Genomic DNA, 21,418 nt, shown 5'->3' with positions numbered 1-21,418 from the left:
TCCGGTTGAGAAGTGGACCGGAAAATCCTACAATTTATCCTATTACATTTTTCCATAGATATTGCTTTATGAAGCATTTACATATTTATACCATTTGGACATATGACTGTTTAAATATAATATTCCGAAGTTGTACAAAGTCTTTATATGAACTGGGTGATTGGAATAATAGAATTCTCTATCTGAAAATCAGTGGTTGGAATGGAGAGTGCCGTGTGCAAAACCACTACACGACTAAAGGATCCGCCCTCCACATAATACACACACTGCTAGCTACTCACTGCATTACATCTCTGACTCTGGTTAACATATCTCGGCATATTTCTACTGACATTTTTCCACAGGATATTATTTAGTGATTATATTTTATAGGATTTTATCTAAATACCAGTTTCTAAGTCATCATGCCTAAGTGTCCAAGCTGCGAAAAAGAGGTCTATTTTGGTGAGTACACCAGCTCTATGTTATTATAAAGGAGTCATGTATAGATGAATACAGATCTGTATCAACGCAGTGGATGTTTATTGGTAACACATTAAAGGGATACTACATGCATTTATATACTGCATAGAAAACGTTTGTTTTTGTTTAATATTTTTTAAATATCGAAGTTTTGCTGAATTTTGTTTTTGGGTTTTGTTTTTTTCTTGTCTCAGATACATAATTTTTTTTTTTTTCAAAAAATAAATGGTTACTAGTATTTTGGCCAAAATGCAATCATTTCTGGTTGTTTAGCCACTATCTTGCTTGTGTGTTTATCACCCGGTTTATCATACTAATTTGTTTTTGAATAATTATCATCCAGGGACCGTAATTGCATCAAGGTCGATTGGTAACAGATTGTATTAGCTTCTATTTGAGCATGTACTTTCTGTTTTTGCTCACCTGGGCTGACCTATATTTTTTGATACCAGCATTTTGTTGTTGTTTTAATAAAATAATATAATAAAATTAATATTGAGGGATTATTTATTTATTTATTTATTCATTAATTAAAGAATTATTTATTTTTACATACACTGATATTATTTAGAATAATTGATGAGCATAATATTTTAAGAATAGGTCTACGTGTTAGTTTTAATGAAGGCGTGTTCATTTAAATCTTCTACTCTCTTTTTTACGCTCTCATTTTTTAATTTTGTTTAGCTGTTCTGTTTGTTATAAATCAAAGTTATGGGTGTTAGAAAAGTACGTGGTACCACCGACCCAAATGCACAATCAGGCCCGTATGCAGGATTTTTTTTTTGGGGGGGGTGCTTTTATTTTGGGTGGATCACCTAGAAAGGATACAATTCAAATTGAGAAAATATTCTAGGTATGACTTGTACTAGGGGGGTGCAGATTTCGAAAAAGGACTTTTTTAAGAGGGGCGATTTTGTGAAAAGTGGACTTTCTTCCCAAAATTTGGGACCTTTTTTGACAAAAAAAAAAAGCGTGAAAAACACGATGTTTTTGTTCGCTACACTCGCAAATTGTGATATTTTGGGACTTTTTGTATACTTTTGCAAATTGTTTTCTTGAAGTTGGGAAATAAATGTTTATGGAATTGAATTGAAAGTGAAACGATCTGTCTGGTTTGAAGTTACTATAATTATATAAATATTTTTAAAACCCTTTTGAAACCACACTGACACTCTCTGATTACTTTTACTGGAGAGTGTGACTCTCATAGAGACAGAGTCAGAGTGTGTTGTGAAACTGCGAAGACGATCTGTAGATAAATAACTTTTATGGGAAGCAGACAAAAGGTGTTGCATATAGATAAGACAATAATTAAATTTACCGAAAAATTGTCACTTACCATCCAATGTCAGTTTTTGACACCTTTCCAGGATCATTGATTAGCGATAGAATAGAATTACCACGATCAAGCCTGTCGGAAAATTGTCTCAAACTGTTCTTAATTACGAGGCCTCAGTCGAGGTTCATTGAACTTAGCCGTGGTATATGAGGTTAACGACTGTATTTTACATTTCGGTGATAGATTTTTCCGGGGATTTTTTCTCTCTAAAATTGATTTCTGCATGCTTTTCGGGGTGTCAAGGAAAAGAGTGCCCCTGACAAAAATTGATACTAGTATACTTGTAAAAATCAGAAGGTATAGGCTTATATATAAAGAAAGGAGAAGAAGAAAAAAACACCCAAAAGGTCGTACATTTATGGCCTTAACGTGGGGCCGTGAGAATCAAAGCAGACGGGGCCGGACTGCGGATCGACCTGTCGACATACGGTTGTTCATTTGAACGCCACACTCCCCCTGTAGAAGATTTAGCTATTAATGCTTCCACAGAGGGTGTACGTGTATATGGGTTTCAAACAGAAGACAAGTTCGGTAACTTTCATTTGAAATACTCCAATTGTGGATCATGTGGAAGAAGGTACAGGAAAAAAGCCATACAGGGCAGGGTGATGGTTTATAAATCTGAAGAAAATACTCCCTTTAATAGGCACATTTTCCACAGGGGGAGTGTGGATTTCAAATAGAGCGGACTGTGGAACGACCTGACGACATTACACGATATCACAGAACTCAAATATTAAAATGCCTGGATCGGTCAATATTTGCAATTCATGCCTAAAAAACAGCATAATTAATGTTCTGCGTGCTAGCCATTACAGGATTCAATACAAAAGTCCCAAGTTTTGATATATGTTTTCAAAATATCAAGAGCTATTTCAAGAACCACTGAACCAAAACTAGGCTTGTTTGTACTCATTTCAATGCATTTTTCATGCTGGTTCCAAATATGGTCATGAGGATTACAATTCTGAAATTATTAACAGTTAAAAAAGTTTTGAAACTTTTCTGCATGTGTGCAGTCGACACCCTCATGGGGAGAATTAATTGCATTATAATATAGTCATGAATTGTCCAATTTATTTGCCTTCTATTGTCAAGTAAAGAATAAATAAGATTATGTTGTTTGTAATGCTGTATACAAACCTAGTCAGTTGGTACAAAGTTCATAAAATTATGTGATATGATTTTCATATGAATATTAAAATAGAAAATTTCGACATTTAAGGCGGGTGGGAGGGGAGCATGGCTTCCCAGCAAACACAAAAACGTTTTAAAAACGTTTTAAATAAGTTATATTTTGGCTTTTGGTTTAGGTAAAACGTTTTAATAACATTAAAATGTCGGGTTATATAAAGGTCATGATAACGTTTTAAAACGTTTTGTATGAAAACACACAACAACAATATTTGTAAATGTTTTCAAAAAATGTTATTGTAAACTATTTTTGCAAACATTTTTGCCAAATATTGTGTCAATACTTAAATAACATTATGTTAAAATATTTGAACCAAGCAAACACAGAAATGTTCTTAAAATGTTTTTTACAAAACGTTTTAATAACATTTAAATGTCGGGTTATATAAAGGTCGTGAAAACATTTTAAAAACGTTGTTGTAAATATTTTGGGCAAACATTTTTTGCAAAATATTTTTTCAACCCAAAAATAACATTCTGTTTAGAATGTTTTGTATCAAGTTTTCAAGAATGTTTTTGGAATGTTATTAAAACGTTTTTATACCCTTTATATAACACGACATTTAAACGTTTTCTGTAAAACATTTTTGTTTGCTGAGCAGTAGATTATCAAAAAATGTTTTTTAAGGTTGTGAAAACGTTTTATACTCTTAATATACCTTTTATATAACCCGACATTTAAACGTTTTCTGACAACCTTTTATAACCTTTTGCGAATGATGTCGAAAACGTTTTGTGTTTGCTGGGTTAGGGTGTTTACACTCAAAGACGAGTAAAGCTGACATACAAGAGGAATGATGTGTTGAGATCAAAAGTCTTGAATTAAGGGCTGTCATTTCCGCCTCATGTGCATGATTTTTCTCGTGATTGAGGAAAACGCCCAAAACTTTCCTTTTGATATATACCGTAAAGGTTCGCCTAATGGTGCTATGGGTTCCCTTGATATAAGTGGAATTTTAGGCACAACCTAAAAGTACCGTCCAGTAAAATTCCCACCAGCAAATAAGGGCAAAGGAGCCCAAGTACGGCACACTGGTTAATGTCTTTGTCTTTGGTGCGAGAGGTCCCGGGTTCAGAGCAGCGTGGCACACTGGTTAAGGTCTTTGCCTTTGGTGCGAGAGGTCCCGGGTTCAACGCCCAATTGTCGGCTACACTTGCCTGTCCTGTAAAAAATACCCCGACCAGCTATCTACGGCGACCCCCAGGTCACTTGTGCCTTGCCAAAGTTTCGTCAGCGTTATATCCTAGATTTCAGCTGCTAATGCCTAGAAATGCTCGACATTAAAAAAAAAAAAAAAAAAAAAAAAAACCCAAGTCTTTACGGTATGTTGGCCTTAACTCAAGAACCGCAAGACTAAACATGGTAATAAATGCGATTATTGGTTTCCTTGATTCGTTTCATATCAATGTATAATATACAGCCTACAGTTTTATAAAATGGTTAAAATTACTGAAAGGCTAGAATTTTGGCATTGTTGAGATTCTTTAGTTTTTGGTAAAAACATGTAGTGTGTTACGGATATATAGGCCTACAACACATCAATTAACATGATTAAAATCACCTTATAGTTTACCCCATCACCACACCACCCCAGGAACACTATAATTCATGGTTTTGATTTTGCTTCAACATAAAAAGTCCAAATTTTTAGATATTTCTTAAAATATCAAGAGCTATCGCAAGCAAAGTACAATAATTTGAATATTAAAGAAATTGGGAACTTAACTACGGTCGTCAAACCTATAGGCCCTACCATTCATGGTTTTGATTTGTTCTTTTCATTTCAGCCGAGAGGTGTACATCTCTAGGGAAAGATTGGCACAGAGGATGTTTGAGGTGTGCAGACCAAGGATGTAAGAAGACCCTAACACCGGGTTCACATGATGAGGTATGGATGACACTTCAGCCGGCAGCCCCCAGTAACCTCCCCCCCCCCACCCCCGAGTTACCCATATAAGAGACTTGATGACATAAATTATATCTGAGAATGTAAATCCCTGGTGTAAATCACCAACTTCAGCAGAATTTACATCCGCACTATAGAATAGTGTGAATTTACAGTTGACACCCAACCCCTACTGGCACACAAGGTGGCTATGGATAAACAGCGCCATCGCTGGTTAGAATTTGGTCTGGCAGTTTGGCAACTATAATGAGAGTTTAGGCAGGGAAGTGTCATACAGTACTCATTAAGCCAAGTGGTACTTCCCTGGTTTAGGCATGGAAATGGTAACCAAACAATAAACAAAGACAAACCAAATCAAAAATGTTGCTTAATTATAAAATTATTTATGTTCATAATAATTGTTTATTTCCTTTCAGCATCAGGGAAAGCCTTATTGTAAAAAGTGTTATGGAGTCAATTTTGGACCTTCAGGTAAGATGACTTTTCCAGTTGAAATTCATACACCCCCTATGGAAACAATGACCTTAATCTTCCACACAGGGGATGCAGATTTCACCACACACTCTTGGAAACCAAAGTGGGTCCGCTCGCTATTCGTGGGGCATCTCGGTTTGTAACTCACGGCTTGTGTCCACCTAAATCGCGAGTAGTCTTTGACAAAGACTACCCATTTCATGAAGCCCCATTTGAAATTCACACTCCCTGAATGGTAAATTAAGGTAATGTCTTTCATATAAGGTGTATGGATTTCAATTGATAACTCAGTGGGCCCAATTTGCAGGCCTACTTCGGGAGGTACCGGTAGATCCTTCAAGTTGTAGGCAATGAAATGTGCTAAATTCTTATACCTTTTTCTTCTGCATACATCGAATGTTCAAAGGATGTATATTTTATTGTTTTAACAAATTAGTGTCAATTAAAAGGGCATTTCGTGATCCACAGCCTCATCCCCCACTTTTCTCAAAAAAGTTGAGATTTTTATACCACTGGCTACATAATGTTTATGTACAAAAAATGTCTTGCAGATTAATAATTCGTTTAGCAAAAATATCGTCAAATTTGAATATTACGTTCTGGTGTACCAGAACAAAATTGGAGCAGTGATACATTGTCATGGATAACTCACAAACGCAAAATCGGAACTGATCAAATGAAATTTTGGGAATAAGCTTTTTTCGTGGATATCTATTGAAAAATGTCATAAAGAGAAGATGCCAGTCAGTGACCTCAACTTTAATGTATGGTTACAACAAGTCATAAACATGATAAATATTAATTTTGTCAATATGGTGAAAAGATCAATTTAGTTATATGCATAACTATCAATAGGGCCTAATATGGTGAAAAGATATGCATGCATGCATTAAGGTGGTACTACTCCCCTTGATAAATTTGTGACTATTTTTGCATTTTTCTCAAAAAATAATAACACACTGGTAACAAAAGTTATGTATATTATAGGGGTAAGGAATCCAGTTACTACACTGGAATTTCAGTGACTCAAGACAAGCGGTACGTTATTTATGATAAGAAAAGAGGTACGTACCGCTAGAATGTGCGTCATTTCTTAACATTAATTAACCACTTGCCTTGAATCACTGAAATTTCAGTGCAGTAATTGGATTCCTTGCCCTATTATATACATAACTTTTGTTACCAATGTGTAGTTATTTTTTGAGAAAAATGCAAAATTAGTCACAAAATTTATCAGGGGGTGTATAGTTATGTATTATTGGTATACCATTTATTTTCATCTTGCAAACGCCAAAGTTGCAGCTTTTCATCTAATTTACGTCTTTTGAATAAATAACTAGCCCAAATTGACACCCTTAATTTTCTTCCTTTCTTACAGGTGTTCGTTCCGGTGGTTCCAGTGCGCCGCATTCATACCAGTACAAGAAATAGCTGTCCGGCTATCTGTAATAGCTATCTGTGATAATATAATGAAATAATTATCGTCATGATAATGCAGTGATAACTGATATACCATGTATGTAATGGCAGTCTTAGTCTTAATTGAATCTCAGAGCCATAGCCCTATAGGGCCTTTTGACCATAGCAAAAACTTGCCCGCGTTATATCCAGAGAGAGGAAGGCCGCCGAGCAGATGATAATTGATGCAATAACATTAAAACGTCAATTAGCACCTGTCAAATTCAGAGATAACCTTGTCACTGATTAATTTGATAACCGGGCAGGTTTGGATCACCCCAGAAGAACTGCTCTAGTGGGCTTCCTCTTTAAGCCAGTGACCGCTCCCCCGATAAGTTGGATGGAGTGGTCACTGGGTTTGAGAATTTTTCGGTGTCGGTGTATGTGAACGGGTGTTATGCTTGCAGAATTTTAGTCTATAGGCCAAGGCCTATGTATGCCTACCATTACTATAGGCTTATTCGTTCAATATATAGGCCTGTATCAAAATGTAGGCGTAGGCCTACCTTGCTATGAAACCACGACAGGATTTGCTTGATTTCCTGAAATTATAACAAAAAAAGGCAAGCATATGCCTACCCAGTTACCGCACAGAGGCCCGCCCGCCCGCTACCATGCGGCGACGTTTTTGGGTTTACCACTGAACAGTCATAGTCCCGTCACCGTCAAAACGCAGTGACCGTGCGTAGATATGAAACGACGTAAGAACTTATCCTACAATGGGTAAATTCACAAAGCAGCTATTACAATCAAAAGGCAACTATTACATGTCAAAATCATTGTATTATCATTTCGATTTCTCATGAATGTTTGTGGAGCAACCTGGATCTTCCCATGGTCGCCTAAATATTTATCACGTGACCGTATACATGGTATACAGAATAAATCGCACATTTTAGGGATCCAGGGTAAGATCCATGTTATTGCCATTTTGTAGTGTAAGATCGTGGTGAGATACCCCAATGATGCACCACGCTAAAACTTAAATCACATTAATTCATTCAGTAGATGTGTTCAGAGATGTGATGCACAAAATGATAATATCTTCAAATTGCGTTTATGTAGAATAGCTCGCTGTAAATCAACCAATTACTGAATTAGGTGACAAAAAAAACCCTCTACAGGTCCGACCGACCCAGATTTGGGTTTGGCGATATTTTTTAACTGTATGAATTTAAAAACAACGTTTTTTTGCAAAACCTCATAATGTAATCTCTGTGCAGTTTTGTTTTAAACATGTTCAAGGGCCACAAGTACGATATTTTTACGTTAAAGTCTATTATGCTCGTCGACACGTCACCTTATAACGTGAAAATGTTATTTGTCATAAAAAAATTGTTAATAGATAACACAGTGCAAAGTGTGTTGGCCTATAGATTAACATGATTGAATTGTTTTAAAAGTTAGTTGATATTTACAGTGCAGCTTGTACATATATCTCTTTAATTTGAGAATATTGTCGTTTTACTCTTCAATGTATATTTCTTATTATAATTTAAAAGTATTTTATTTAATACAAATTGAAAGGCAAACCGAGATGAATCGACAAACAAAACTTACTAATAATTTCAATGTATTAAGGGATCTAAAATGAGCGTTTATTGCGTTTCGACAGTATTTTTTGTGGGACATGAGAGCACCTCGGACCTATCGAATTGCATTCTGAATACGAAGCATGTCTTTCTGATATCAAATAATTTTCATTTTTGAAAATCACAATATAATACAAATTTTATGACAAATTATAAAAATTTGATATTTTTCAAATTTTGATATATAACAGTCCTCGAAGTAAATTATATAAATCTAATGATATATTCTTAAAGTGTATGTAGCTGGGAGGAAAAGCCGACGGTCAATTGAAAATTTTGACCTTTTATATTGAAGATATGGATTTTTTTCCCAAAAAGACCTAATTTTTTTGGTGTTTTGGGAAAAAATCCATATCTTCAATACGAAAGGTCAAAATTTTCAATTGATCGTCGGCTTTTTCATCCCACCTACATACACTTTAAGTATAAATCATCAGATTTATAAAGTTTACTTCAAGTACTGTTAAATATCAAAAATATCAATTTTAATGATTTGCCATAAAATGTGTATTAAATTGCGAATTTCAAAAATCAAAATTATTTGATATCAGAATGACATTCTTCGTATACAGAATGCAATTCGATATGTCTGATGTGCTCTGATGTCCCAAAATAAATACTGTCCAAACGTTCATACCCCAGCCCTTAAGTGCCCAAACGGCCTTGTGATTTAGATAAACCTCCTTCAAATCAACACAACGATACATGTAAATTATAGTGTGGTCATAATAATTTATAGGCTTACTGTATTCAATAATGTCAAAGACGACATTATTATGCATGAAGTATTCAATCGTGTTTGATTCAAGCATTAAAATACCCCAAAATTAAAGTTTCTTCTTGTTGTTGAAAACTGTTGTTCAATACAACAACATCAAAAATTTAGATTAAAAAAAATACAAAACAACCGACGTTTCGGGAGCATAGTTGTTATCGGGGACACCCTGTACGTGATTAGAAAACATCACGTTGTTTCTGTGGTATTACAATGTATTAAGTAAAAAAAGTTTGTCTTCGGCAACCGTTAAATCTTACCAAAAAATGAAATAGTTTTGAAAGCATAGTACTCTTTCTTAACCCTCTCCATATACGGGTGTCAACTTGTCAGAACTGTACATTTTCATGACCATATTTGGAATCAGCATGAAAAATGCATAAAAATGAGTACAAACAAGCCTAGTATTGGTTCAGAGGCTCTTGAGATAGATCTTGATATTTTGAGAAAACTTGGGACTGTGACTTTTTATGTTGAAGTCTACGACCAGCAATCATACAATTCATTTTATAGAGGGCGTAGTATAATGTTGCAAGAAGGCCATATCTGCAATTATAGCTCCCCTATTGACATTTTGTCAATTTCTGCATTCCATAGTACACATACGACACCTGGCAGCCATTGCAGATCGGACCTTCTTGGACTTTCATAATTATGTTTAGTTCTTCTAAAAAAGAAATATTCAATGCCTTGATTGGACAATGTATCTATTAAACAAGAGAAGATTACACTTCCCACAATGCATTTCTCGTTTCAGTTTTCTGTGCTGGTAGCCTATGGGTCTTTAGTAACAACAGATATCTGAATGACCAGAGAACATCCTAATCTTGAAAATTACGGTAGGCCCTGCATTATTGGCTTTAAATAACCCCTGTTCAGCCAGTCTATTTTCAACATGAAAAAATTGCTGTGTACAGAGAGACAATGCAGTGTGCAAAGTGTCATGTGATTACTTGAGGATGCGTATCATATGGCAAAGAATTCTGGGAAGGGAAAATATCTTCTCTGGTTTTTAACTTTTATGCAAAAGGGGTATTCCAGTTGAAATCCATACCCCCTGTGCAAGTCATAACCTTAATTTCCACACAGGGAGTGTGAATTTCAAATGGGGTTCCCTGAATGGGTGACTCCATTTGAAATCTACACCCCCTGTGAGGAAGATTAAGGTCATGTTTTCATAGGGGTTTTCAACTGGAATAACCCAATGTTTAGGAAACTAATAAACGAAAATTACATATCTTTTCCTAAAACTTGTATTTTGTTCATATTTTGTGAATTTATTGTGGTACTGGATTTTATAACTTGAATTGATTAATGAAAATTTTACAACCATTCTTTTATGAATCAGATAATAGTTTTTACCGTTTTTGTAGATTATGCGTTAGTTTTTAAAGAAATTTTGAAATATTTGCGGTATAAAACGTGTTTCTTAAACCATGCCTACCAATGCATGGCACACATAATACAACTCATTAAATTTCCATGGTAACAGTAGAACGTCTTCTTTATTCATTTCAACAATTTATATGAAATTTGTAAAAGTAAGACTTGACAATTCGTGCAAAGTATATATCTTACAAATATCTGTATGAAATCACACAACTATTAATAACCTGTTGTAAACTTCTAGAAGGCTAAATATTATTAAATTCTCGCAAAATCACACAGAATAATTTGCTAAAATCACTATAGGCTAGTTTGCATAAGACGTCCGTGTGTTTTTGCGAAAAACGTTATATTCTTATAGAGTTGTTTAGTTCATGTCCATTATGATAATAAATAAATGGCGTTAACATTTAACGAAAATAGTGAAACTTTATTCAAGTGTTTGTGTTACGGACGCACCATTAGATACTCGGGGGGGGCATGGGAGTTTGGGTAAGGCAGAATTGGGGGGGGTTCGGATTTTTTTTCGCCGCTTTTGGCGGCAAAGTTGTTTTTTTTTGATTAATGTATACCTTTATACAGAGTTGGGTGGGGGAAATTTTTTTTTTTTACTCATCAGTGAAGCAAACTTTTTTTTTGTCTCACTAGTGGGCGAATTTTTTTTCTTCAAAAACTCCCACCCCCTGGAAATAAAAGTGGTGCACTCCTTATAAAGCGTATTTACGTGTAGGCCTACTTGCCTTATGATATTCGAGTCTTCAATATTTCCCGCATTTCTCCGCTTGCTCGACACGCAATCAACATTTATGACTTGCAATAGGGTTATGGCAGTATAGGGTTATGACTAAGGTTGGGGTAATAGGGTTTGCCCTGTCGAACAAATGGAGTGTCGAACAAGCAGAGGGCAACCAGATTTCCATATCGAATACCAGATTACTTTAATTTAGAGACCATTCACAAACACTTGTTAGGGGGGCCTGATGCAAAATAATTTTATCGCAACATTTTTCGTCTCCCATCCCTCTTCAGATCCCACAAATTTCAGGGCCCCTCCCACCTTTTTGACATGAAAATTATGGGTCAACCCCATAGAAAAGCATATAAACTCAATTTTTCCGGGAAAATTGGTGGTCATTTTTAGGCCCACCTCCTTAGGAGGCTCAAAACTTTTAAGCCTCCCCCCATTTTGTATCACCCCTCCCCCTAACAAGTGTTTGTGAACGGTCCCTTATATAGAAGTAGATATACCGGTAAGCCGTCCAGTGCAGAGCAGTTTTTGAGTTTTCCTTACTCGCGCTCGCTCGGCGAATGTAAGACAGTTCACGTACTAGAATAATAGCCTGGGGGGCATGGGGAGAAAATACCCTCCATAAAAAACTCTTGCCCCTCCCCCGCCCGTAAAAACCCAAATCACGCAAATTTCCTCTTTTTGCAGCAATTTTGCGCAAAATTTGTTGATTTTAACACCCCAAGTTCTTCACTTTGCCCCCAACCCCCCCCCCCCCCAAAAAAAATCCACTGCATTTCTTGCCTTCGACAAAATCGTAATATGTACCGGTAAAGCCTAGTAAATAGTGAGCAATTTTACAACTCAGATTTGTGGTTGATAGACAGACCATGAAAATATGATGCAAAATGATTTTAATCCGGAAACTAGTTAGATATTATTACACGTTGTCTTTCCGGGTCCTTGACCATGTAAGAGTTGATTTGCAAAGGATCATTCTCAAAATGGCTGCCTTGAATGAGTTTAAGGGGTACTACCCCTGGCCAATTTTGTGCCTATTTTTGCATTTTTTCTCAAAAATTATAGCACATTGGTGACAAGTAAGATATGTATATTATAGGGGCAACACAGGGCAATTGCTTCTGAAATACAAATGTTACGCAGTAAAATGGTAGGCCTACCATGAACTTTGATGCACGGTGGTAGAGGAAATTCCTCTTTAATGAGGTGAACATCTTGTTTGTTTTAATTACGCATTGCCCTCTATTTAGTTTTTATTTATTTATTTATTCCTTTTCAGTCAAAGTTCGCGAGCCCCTGAATATGCTGAAGAAGTAGCATAAATAAATATTTGAACTAACAACTTAAAATTGAGAAAAAGTAACTTAACGCAGCCATTCGACGTAAAACTGTGTGTAAATACTAACTCTCGATTGATAATTATCGATGTGTAATAAGTTTAACTTTCAATTTGATAAGTCGAGCGGAAAGACAAATACAGGTTCGGTGATTTGCCGTGACCTCTTCATCCCGGGGGCACTTCCATAACTGATACGCAGCATGTGCCTCGGGATAGACCCCATATTTCAAACCGGCTTGTACCCAATGACCCCCTTTTTGTGTTACTACTGGCCTACCTATTACTCAATGACCCATTTAAAAAAGATCAGGTACTCACTGGCCCCCTTTTTTCTTATTTCCTGCTACCTAATGACCACCTTTTTATTTCAAAATATCAAGTACCCAACCCACCTTTTTCAGGTGGTATAGGCTATTTGTTTTCTCCTAAATAATGGGATTTTTTTATGCAGTTTGGCACTTATTTGTGTATTTTTATATACTCAATGACCCCCTTCTAGCAATCTTGTACCCAATGACCCCATTTTACAATTTGTTCCCCCAATGGCCTCTATTTTTAAAGTTTCATACTGAACGACCCCATTTTTTAAAATTTAGAATGACCCCATATTTTTGTAAATGTACATTTTACCTGAATTCCCCCAGTTTTAACATGGCCGAGGCACGTCCCTGCCTCTTCAGAGGGAGTGCCCCGGTCTCTTTATTTCATTTTAGTCACCGTACATGTATACGCATACAGTTGTACTTGTATACAGATTGCAAGTTAATTGTATGACAATAGTTTGTCGTTTGCTTGAGTTGCGGAAGTACAGAAATTGTCAAGTTTGAGCTGGTAGGCCGAACTGATATTATAAACTTTTCTATTTTGCCTTGGTCACGTGATCCAATTGACCATGCCTAAGTGTCCAACGTGTCAGAAAGAAGTCTATTTTGGTAAGTACAAAAATATATTGTAAATAAATCATTATCATGATTAAGACTTATTTAACTTTTTAATATTTTCAATATGCAACCGGAACGATGTGCGTATATGGTACACTTGTATTGTAGTAAATCATGTAGGGCGCGGCGTTTATAATATAGTACCGAAGTGATGACGTCACAGAAACCCTTTTTTGCATTTTAGCGTTTTGAATACCATGTATCGGTGGAGCATGATGAAAAACATCCACAGTCCAAATTTGGTGGGAATCGGATTATGAGGGCTCGAGATATGGCCGCATGAATACCTAATTAGCCCCATTGAAATCTGTGTAAATTGGCCTGGTTCCAAACAGTTATGAACCAGGCCAATTTACACTGATTTCAATGGGGCTAGTTAGGTATTCATGCGGCCATATCTCGGGCCCTCATCATCCGATTCCCATCAAATTTGGACTGTGGATGTTTTTCATCATGTTCTACTGAAATATGGTCATGAAAATGCTGAAATGCAAAAAAGAAAATTTTATGACGTCACACTTCGGTACTCTCATCCAAATCAGTGCTTGCCTCTTGTGGTCCCAGCTTGTGGATCATTATTATCTTTACTTGTGGATCATTATTATCTTTAAGGGTCGAATGATGTCAAACAGTATAATATTGTTATTGCCCTTTTCGTATTTTTCTTTCCTTCTCTGACATTTTCACCATTCCCCTCTTCTCTTTAATACTCTCCCTTTTCGTCCATGAGGTGTAGATCAAATCCCCAGATATTCGACGACGGGGGGGGGGGTGATCCATGCAATAACACCCTCCCCATGTTACCCACCCCCCCCCCCATTTGAAAAATTAGGAAATCCCATAGAAAGAAATTGCCGGAAAATGGCTTATCAGGCCCGCACCCCCCCAACCCCAGGACGACTCGTGCCTTCGTCATATTTGACCATTTTAGCTTCAAAAATTGCTCAGAGCATTAACATTGTTTTGTGTTTTACTTTTCAGCTGAGAAGGTGACGTCACTGGGTAAAGATTGGCACCGTGGATGCCTGAGATGTGAGAAATGCAAGAAGACCCTGTCTTCTGGAAGTCATGCAGAGGTAGCTATATTAATATTAATACTGTGTGTGATATTATATTGAAATTTACCAAATAAAGATATAAACGAGCATCATGTTACATGCATCATGCAAATTTAATGTTTTGCAAGAAACAGATTGTTTAAGAAGAATTTCACCAAACAAAATATAAAGCCCATTGGCATATTAAAACCACTACTACAGTACTCTGTTGGATAGTATTTATTTCAAACTTGGAATGAAGTGAATTGACGCATGCGTTATGTAATCGCTATTTTCTTTGCAATCAGTCAATCGATTCAAATTAGCGTATAAGATGTCGAAGATGGGCTACACGCTGGTTTTTAAATTTTTGAACTCTGATGCATATTGTTCCCGACCTATGTCCAAATTCATACATCCGGTATTTGTTTCTGGGCCACCATGTATGTGGTTATTATCCAAGTTCTGATATTTATCCCATTTTGTTTTTAGCGTGAGGGCAAGCCATACTGTCACAACCCATGCTACAGTTCCTTGTTTGGACCCGGAGGTGAGTTAAACTCTGCGTGCTGGCCATAGGCTTCAACATAAATTGATAAAAAGGCCAAGTTTTGAGATATTTTCTCAAAATATCGAAAGCTATATCTCAAGAACCACTGAACCAATACTAGGCTTGTTTGTACTCATTTTAATGTATTTTTCATTCTGATTCCAGATATAGGCTAGTCATGAAAATATACAATTCTGAAATTTTGATTTAAAAAAAGACAAATTTAAACTTGTCGTCTGCAGTCGACACTTCAGAGCGAGTTAACCATATAACCCAACCCACGATAGCAAGCCATTATTGTAACAACTCGTGCTACGGTTCTATATTTGAACCTGAAAGTGAGTTCACCAAAACTATAGATGAGTTGACTTCTGACGTCAATGCCTGGCAGTATGCGCACGCATCATCACAATTTCCATTGTTTTTTGCCTGGCAGTATGCGCGAGCATCATATTTTGTTCAGGGCTCGTGTTTTTAAAACTCCCGCCACATCACAATAAGGCTATTGAACAGTGTAGTGGTTGCATTGGGTTCGCTCAAGCATATCGATATACCAGTCCCTTGCCTTTGTTGATAAACATTGAGGTCAACTCATCTATAGCTCACGATGGCAACAGCAATATTGTAGCCAGGGCCAGGGGCGGATCTATGTATTTGAAAGGGGCCCCTGGGGGTTCTTAGTCGAATGGTATAGGTACAGGGATGTGCGGCAGAATTAATTGGGGGTGTACTGATTTTCAGCCTATTTGGTATAACTTTGGGTTGCAATTTTCAGAAAAACTGGTTAGAGATAGGGTGTTTTTTTTCTCATAATATCCCCCAAATTTAGAAAACGTGCCGACTCTTTGGCAAAATTTGTGAAATGAACTTTAAGCAAAATGTGCGAAAATGTCCAGAATTTTTCGTCAAATCTGGTGTATTTTTGTGCCTATTCATGGCGTGAATTCCCCCGGAATCGTAGTATTCCGAATCTATAAAGGCGGGTGACCCGATATAATTGGAAAAAATCATCAAAAACTGTTCAATTAGTCTGAAACGTGGTATACCACATTGCAATGAAGACTAATTCGATAGTTTTTTGATGATTTCTTCGGAGATAACCGATTTGGACCGCCTAATTTCATTATGTTAATGAGAAAAATAATGAGCTTTCTTCTGATATCAAAATCTCAATTTTGATGAAGTTAAGGGGGTACCGGTACTACACCCTGGCCCCTGACCAATTTTGTGCCTATTTTTGCATTTTTCTCAAAAATTATAGCGCATTGGTGACAAGTAGGCCTAAGATATGTATATTATAGGGGCAAGGACTACAACTACTGCACTGGAAATTTTATTTCAGCACAGACAACAGTTGTGGAGTTACAGTCAAAAATGAGGCAAAACCAATATTTGATCAATAACCACTTGCCTTGATTTGCTGAATTTTCAGTGCAGTAGTTGTAGTCCTTGCCCCATAATATACATATCTTACTTACTTGTCACCAATGCGCTATAAATATTTGAGAAAAATGCAAAAATAGGCACAAAATTGGCCAGGGGTGTAGTACCCCCTTAAATAAGACTAATAAGGGATGAGGCTATCGATCGGATTAAGGACTTATAACTTTGATTTTCTTTTTATCTCATCTTATACAGGTGTTCGTTCAGGAGGATCCGGAGCAGCGAATTCATATCAATACAACAAATAAATTTTAATCATAAATTTTCTTTTATCAAAATTTAAACATAGAGAAGATACATTATCCTTCCCAGAATCCTTTGTAACATAATATATCACCTTATTTCATCAAAAGACACTCCCATTACTTTGTACAGGTTCCCTTCTGTTTTCATTTTGAGAATAGACTGACTGGTTAAAAATAAACATATTTTGCCAAATCTGGTTGTGCTCTGTTCATTGAGGTACATTCGACCCATGTTGCACTAGATAGCAAGTCAGCATGATCAGTACAGGAAATTAAAATGGGAGAAGTGCATTATGGGAAGGGTAAGAAATCTTCTCTGATGTAAACAGGTGGTAAATTTGTAAATTAGGATTAATGTAGGAATCTTCATCTTCTGTCGGCTTAAAGACATACTGTACGATTTCCTTCAAATTTTAATTTTGTTATTCTTTACCCAAAATGCTGAAATTATTAGTAATATTACTGCAAGGGTTTGTGTCAATTAAGGTTACGTAGGGTGAAAATTCCACTCAACTTGTCTTTTGTTTTTTATTTTTTATTTATGAAGTACATATATAGGCCTATGTTAAACATCTCAGAGATGTAGATTGAAAAAATTGTATCAATAAAGTATTTTTAAAATTATTTTTGTATATCAATATTTGCTCTAGATATCCTACAGCACTCATTCTTTTTTAAAAGGCAGTTCTTGTTTTAAGTAATTATTTTTTTAGGTGTTGCCAGTGCATGCACCATAATTTTCTAAAACCACTCAGCAATGAGCACAGTGGAGCATGAGTATTCAACCAGCACAATACTAGACAAAATTCATAAAATAAGTACCATCACCTTGGCCCTGGTAACACCAACTAGCATGTAAACAAACATTGCACATGGTTTTGAATGACATCGATAGTGGAACAGTTTTGGCAGAAATTTGTCAATTTCTGCAAGTTCTGTGAAAATCAATTGATACTTCCCATGCAATAAGGATTATCAGTAGTAATACAGGAGCACTGCACCTGGAATATTATGGGATTGTGAATTAATACTGTGAAATAGCAGAAAATGTGAGTACACAAAACTAAATTAATGCATATCTCAGAACTCCATTTTGGACCATTTGGCCTGATATGCTGAGATAAAATAAATTATTTTTAATATTCCCTTAGCTGATTCATAAAATTTTGATTGGGATGTGTTAGCTGGTACTTCAAAGAAATAATGTAGGGGATAATTGTGTCGATATAGTGGCACACTAAAATAATATCGTTGTTGCAAAAAAGACGACAAGTGCCACATCATTTTCATTGATATTCTGTGAACAGTAAGCTTACTGTTTCAAATCAGGACGACCTATCAAAAGAATAAATAGGTACATTATTTCATTGGTTTGTTTGTAACACATATCCGAAATCGCAATGAAATCGGTCCCTCTCCCCATATTTTTCTGGCCTCTTTCCTAAAAAACCTCATGCTCATGAAATTGAACACAAATTGAAACACTTACAAAGAACATTTGTGTATGAGCTATGATGTTAAAAGTATTACAATAATAATCATTAGAGTGTCAACTTTAAGATGAAGTATGATTTGTAGGCCTACCATCTTTATTTTTTGAAAAAATAATTATTTTAGGTGGCTACGTGCAGCCCATTTGTCTATGCAAAAATTCAAAATTGTGCGTAACCTTAAGCTGAACAAGGTAAAGTGAATTAGTGAAAGAAAACCCGCTGGTTATTTTGGCCGTTTAAGGGTAGACGCGGTATTGTTGGTCGAAGCAGCCAAAATATCGATTTTCATTATATCTAAATCAATATGATATTGAAAAATAACACTTTGATGTTTTGCAAGTTCATTTTACAATTCATATACTTTGAAAACTTGCTTGATTTATTGTTGTTAATGAGTTATGTACGTTTTACCAAAGTGCTGTTGTTTCAGCCCTCTTTACAACATAACTCAAGAACCACAGGACCTACAAAAGTATATCTGTGATATTTGAATTCTTCAACACACTCGCTAATGAAGTGAACAATGCAATTTTTGCCAAAGCTCACTACCATTCGCAAGATGCTGTGAACTAACAAATCGCAACAGTTTAAAATAGTTGCTAACCTTAACATGGAGTTCTATGGGGAATTTAAAATCATATTATCACTTTATGTCGACATTGCTCTGTTGATTATATACTAGACTATGCCATAGTCGATTTTTGATAAATAAAAATACGTTATTAATCATGATGAACGCATTCAGTTGAACTCGAAATTATACTGATATTTATTACATCAAAATACTAGTATAAAATGGTTATGAAAAAGTTTATATAATTATATTTGTGACAGTAAAAGTAAAGTATACGTAGGCTTATATTATTGAATGCAACATATCATAATGGCATAACTATAATGGCACTTCAATACTGAACAATTCTAATTTTAGAATCTGCCAGTTTATTACGAGTTAAACAACACATTTAGATGCAAGCTGATGGAACATGTGAACATTACAAATATGCCAAAAAATCAGGTTTAAACAAATTAACCAAATTCATATGATAAAATCGTACATTATGGCTTTAATTCACTCTTATCTTAAGGCTCTATAAATGCTCTATCATGATTTTAAATATTATATTTGCCCCTATTGCTTTTACGATCGACGCCTCACGTAAGAATTAACACTTAGTAATATTTATAGGGGCGGTGTATAATAGGCCCTAGTAATCAGGGTTCGTTTTGGTTTTGATGACCAATTATATTTTTTCAAAAACTTATCACTAAACTTTTAAGGTCGACTTGTAGGCTTAATTTATTTAGCCTAGCTTTTGATTCAATTCAATTATGCCAATTGACCAAAGAAGATATATCTTGCTACCAGGGGTCCATTTCACTAAACTTTACGAAGCTTCGTAAGTCTCAAAATCAATCGTAACTTCAGCCATGAGAAGTTTCAGTTTTGTTTTTTTAGTCAAAATTTCCGCAACTTTCCTGTTTTTGGTACTTTTTTGCCCAATTTCACGCGCGTTTTCAGTTTTTTTTAAAAGGAAAGTGCAGTCTTACGACACATCGGTAAAATCCATTTCACTAAAATGACATACGATCAGTAATACCCTAAGTACGAGGGATTACATGGAAAACGGTATTGGTAACTTACGAACAGTTACTGGAGTTTATTATTAAGGGTTAAAAGTTTCGTGAAATACACCCCAGTCATCCAGTTGCGTAAAATATTAGTACTAGATATTAGTACTGATGAAGTAGCGATCTACTGCTGATATCGGTACTGAAGTACCGGTAGCGATCTACTGCTGATATTGGTACTGATGAAGTAGCTATCTACTGCTGATATTGGTATCGATAAACAGCTATCTACTGCTGATATTGGTATTGATGCAGTAGTATCTACTGCTGATATTGGTATTATTGAAGTAGCTATCTACTGCTGATATTGGTATTGATAAATAGCTATCTACTGCTGATATTGGTATTAATGAAGTAGCGAGCGACTGCTGATATTGGTATTGATAAACAGCTATCTACTGCTGATATTGGTATTGATGAAGTAGTTGACGAAGTAGCTATTTGCCATGTCTACTATAATTATGGTATTGATGCAGTAGCTATATCTACTACTGATATCGGTATTAATGAAGTAACGATCCACTGCTGATATTGGTATTGGTGAAAATCATTAGCATCGTTGTAGAAGGAAGCACTCTTGAAACTAAACCGTTAAGGCATTTTTCTGTAATGGGGGAATATGTTAATCGAACCAGAATAAAAGTTTACTAATAAAATAAAACTAATAAAACTGTTTTTTATTAGTGAGTTCTTTCTTGACTTACACATTCTAAGACACATGACATGACTTCCAGAACCGATTACCGAATAGGGTGCAACTCTACTAATCTCATAACATGACTGCCCTACCCCGACCATAAACCTATATCCCTAAACTCCGTAAACGAAGACTGGACTCAAGTCTAGCAAGTTGTACCCAGTTCGGTAATTGTACCGGGGTGGGGGTTGGGGTGGTAGTTACACTTAATACAAATGACCATACGGGTATGCTCTCAGACTGCACTCTATACCTTTGTCTTGACTCGGATGAAAGTGAGGACACTCCTCTTGGGTCTGACTGCACTCTATATCTATGTCTTGACTCAGATGTAAGCGAGGACACTCCTCTTGGCTCTGACTGCACTCTATACCTTTGTCTTGACTCAGATGAAAGTGAGGACACTCCTCTTGGCCCGACTACACTCTATACCTATGTCTTGACTCAGATGAAAGTGAGGAGACTCCTCTTGGCTCTGACTACACTCTATACCTATGTCTTGACTCAGATGAAAGTGAGGACACTCCTCTTGTCTCTGACTACACTCTAAACATATGGCTCTGACTACACTCTATTATATACCTATGTCTTGACTCAGATGAAAGTGAGGACACTCCTCTTGGCCCTGACTACACTCTATACCCATGTCTTGACTCGGATGAAAGTGAGGACACTCCTCTTGTCTCTGACTACACTCTATACC

At 36.0% G+C, this 21,418-nt stretch overlaps 1 protein-coding gene across 1 annotated transcript; it reads left to right on the top strand.

Moving 5' to 3' along the window:
- The first annotated feature begins 270 nt into the window (after positions 1 to 270).
- LOC140170993 (cysteine-rich protein 2-like) lies at positions 271 to 20,688 on the top strand. Its single transcript, XM_072194179.1, has 8 exons — positions 271 to 444; positions 4,787 to 4,887; positions 5,322 to 5,376; positions 13,541 to 13,609; positions 14,600 to 14,694; positions 15,148 to 15,205; positions 16,844 to 17,379; positions 18,569 to 20,688. Exons 1-7 carry the CDS (start codon positions 405 to 407, stop codon positions 16,894 to 16,896), a joined length of 471 nt encoding a protein of 156 aa, XP_072050280.1. The 5' UTR covers positions 271 to 404; the 3' UTR covers positions 16,897 to 17,379; positions 18,569 to 20,688.
- Positions 20,689 to 21,418: the final 730 nt, after the last annotated feature.

Source organism: Amphiura filiformis, chromosome 15 (assembly GCF_039555335.1).
Source record: "Amphiura filiformis chromosome 15, Afil_fr2py, whole genome shotgun sequence".
Lineage (NCBI taxonomy): Eukaryota > Metazoa > Echinodermata > Ophiuroidea > Amphilepidida > Amphiuridae > Amphiura > Amphiura filiformis.
This window is presented reverse-complemented; position numbering and strand designations above follow the sequence as displayed.